The 1834-nt window shown below is 37.7% G+C and overlaps 1 protein-coding gene across 1 annotated transcript in view; it reads left to right on the top strand.

Moving 5' to 3' along the window:
- The window catches only part of LOC119585016 (dual oxidase-like), a gene marked incomplete in the record, with an annotated part of 144657 nt that extends 142978 nt beyond the window's left edge, over nucleotides 1-1679 (top strand). The window contains 3 exon segments of the mRNA XM_037933631.1: nucleotides 321-476; nucleotides 945-1073; nucleotides 1496-1679. Coding sequence (XP_037789559.1) covers nucleotides 321-476; nucleotides 945-1073; nucleotides 1496-1624 — 414 coding nt within the window.
- Between the last annotated feature and the right edge of the window lie 155 nt (nucleotides 1680-1834).

Genomic DNA, 1834 nt, shown 5'->3' with positions numbered 1-1834 from the left:
GCTATAAGCTACATAAGCAAATAACTAGTTTTAGACGTGTAGAAGGATTTCAAAATCTACAAAAGTAGATAATAATATATACATTTTACGTTGCACAATCCCAGTGTAGAAATGCATATAATCTATTTCAGTTCCTTAAAGTTTCCAATATCGCTATTATTACTTATATGAAAAGAAATTTAGGCAACTGACCAAATAATGAAGCTAAGAAAGGGCTTTGCGTATATCATTATTCTTTAAAGGACACGAGAAAATCAAACAGATTATTGTCACGAGCATTGACAAACCGGTGTGGTAAAAGATGATTCTTTTTATTACAGGTCTATTTCCTATGGATCTGCCCGACGCACCGCCAGTTTGAATGGTTCATTGACGTGCTGCGTGATGTCGAGCGCAAAGATGTCACCAACGTCTTAGAAATGCACATCTTCATTACGCAGTTCTTCCACAAGTTTGATTTGAGAACGACTATGCTGGTGAGTATTTATGGCGATCGTTATTCCGGATGGATGCATGTTATTTGTGTGGCAATGTATTGAGTTTTGTATTGTGTGTCAGTTTTTTCAAATAGGCAATGTTCTCTAATTTGTACTTGGATATATGACTAGTTATTTTTAGAAGCAATAATAATCGATATTCGCAGCAATGGAGAGAGAAAAAAGTTATGCCAAAGAAAGCCAAGGCATTTTTAGATTTATGGAATGTGCGTTGATAATGAGAAGTTTGAGTGAAGGGTATGTGATTAAAGATGCAAAAATAACATTCTTGTGTAAAAGCATAGTCAGTAACGTTAAGATAGCAAAAAACACACATAGGATTATCATATGAAATATCAATCGGTAAAAATGTGTTACTTTTGCAGATCCCGTGAAATGAATCCATCGTTTTTATTATATTTGGACTCCTGTAATTTGGTATTGGTCTAAGCTGTGTCTTCTTTTCAGTATATTTGCGAGAACCACTTCCAGCGGCTGAGCAAACGTAGCATGTTCACTGGACTGAAAGCCATCAATCACTTCGGCCGGCCTGATATGACGTCCTTCCTGAAATTCGTGCAAAAGACGCATAACTACGTAAGTTTGCTTCCGGGCAGCCAGATCTGTTCGTTCGGTTACTGTGGCTTTGTTGCTATTTATCAGTTGCTCAGATCGTTTCAGTTTCATGTATCAAAGGGTGTCGGTGTGTATGAGAGCAGGGGATTATATAATTAATGGTTTAATCTTATTTTGTATTCTGTTACTCATGTCAGATTTCCAACCCTTTTCGTATATAGGAATTCATGTCTCAGATATTGTTTCTATCTAATAGTTCTGACACTCTCACATTTCCTTATGTTTTTTGGTGATATCAGGTCCTTTTCAGAAGGTCTTTGATTGTTTTATAAAAGTAATTTCAGGTCACAGATTTAACTTTCTAGACAGAATACCCGGTCAGATATTTAGCCTTTTGAATATACCTTCGGGTCTCTAACATTCTTCTCATGCAATGCCTTCAGGTTTCTAAAATCGGCGTGTTCAGCTGCGGCCCGAACCCCCTCACGAAGAGCGTGAGCACGGCCTGCGAGAACGTGAACCGGGGTCGACGTCTGCCATACTTCATACATCACTTCGAAAACTTCGGCTAAACGTGTACATTAGAGGTCTATTATGATATATCTTGTCGTGTTAGAAGAAGAAGAAAAAAAAAACAGGAAAAAAGAGAAATGGAAGGTTGGGGACTTTAAAAAGAAAAGAAAGGGGAAAAAAGGCAAATCTTCGAAGCTTGTTTTTCTATACCGTGACACTTCATTTCCCTGCCTCTTCTCTCTCTTGACTTCGCAGATCTTCGTCTAGGT

This window comes from Penaeus monodon, chromosome 19 (genome assembly GCF_015228065.2).
Source record: "Penaeus monodon isolate SGIC_2016 chromosome 19, NSTDA_Pmon_1, whole genome shotgun sequence".
Classification (NCBI taxonomy): Eukaryota; Metazoa; Arthropoda; class Malacostraca; order Decapoda; family Penaeidae; genus Penaeus; species Penaeus monodon.
This window is presented reverse-complemented; position numbering and strand designations above follow the sequence as displayed.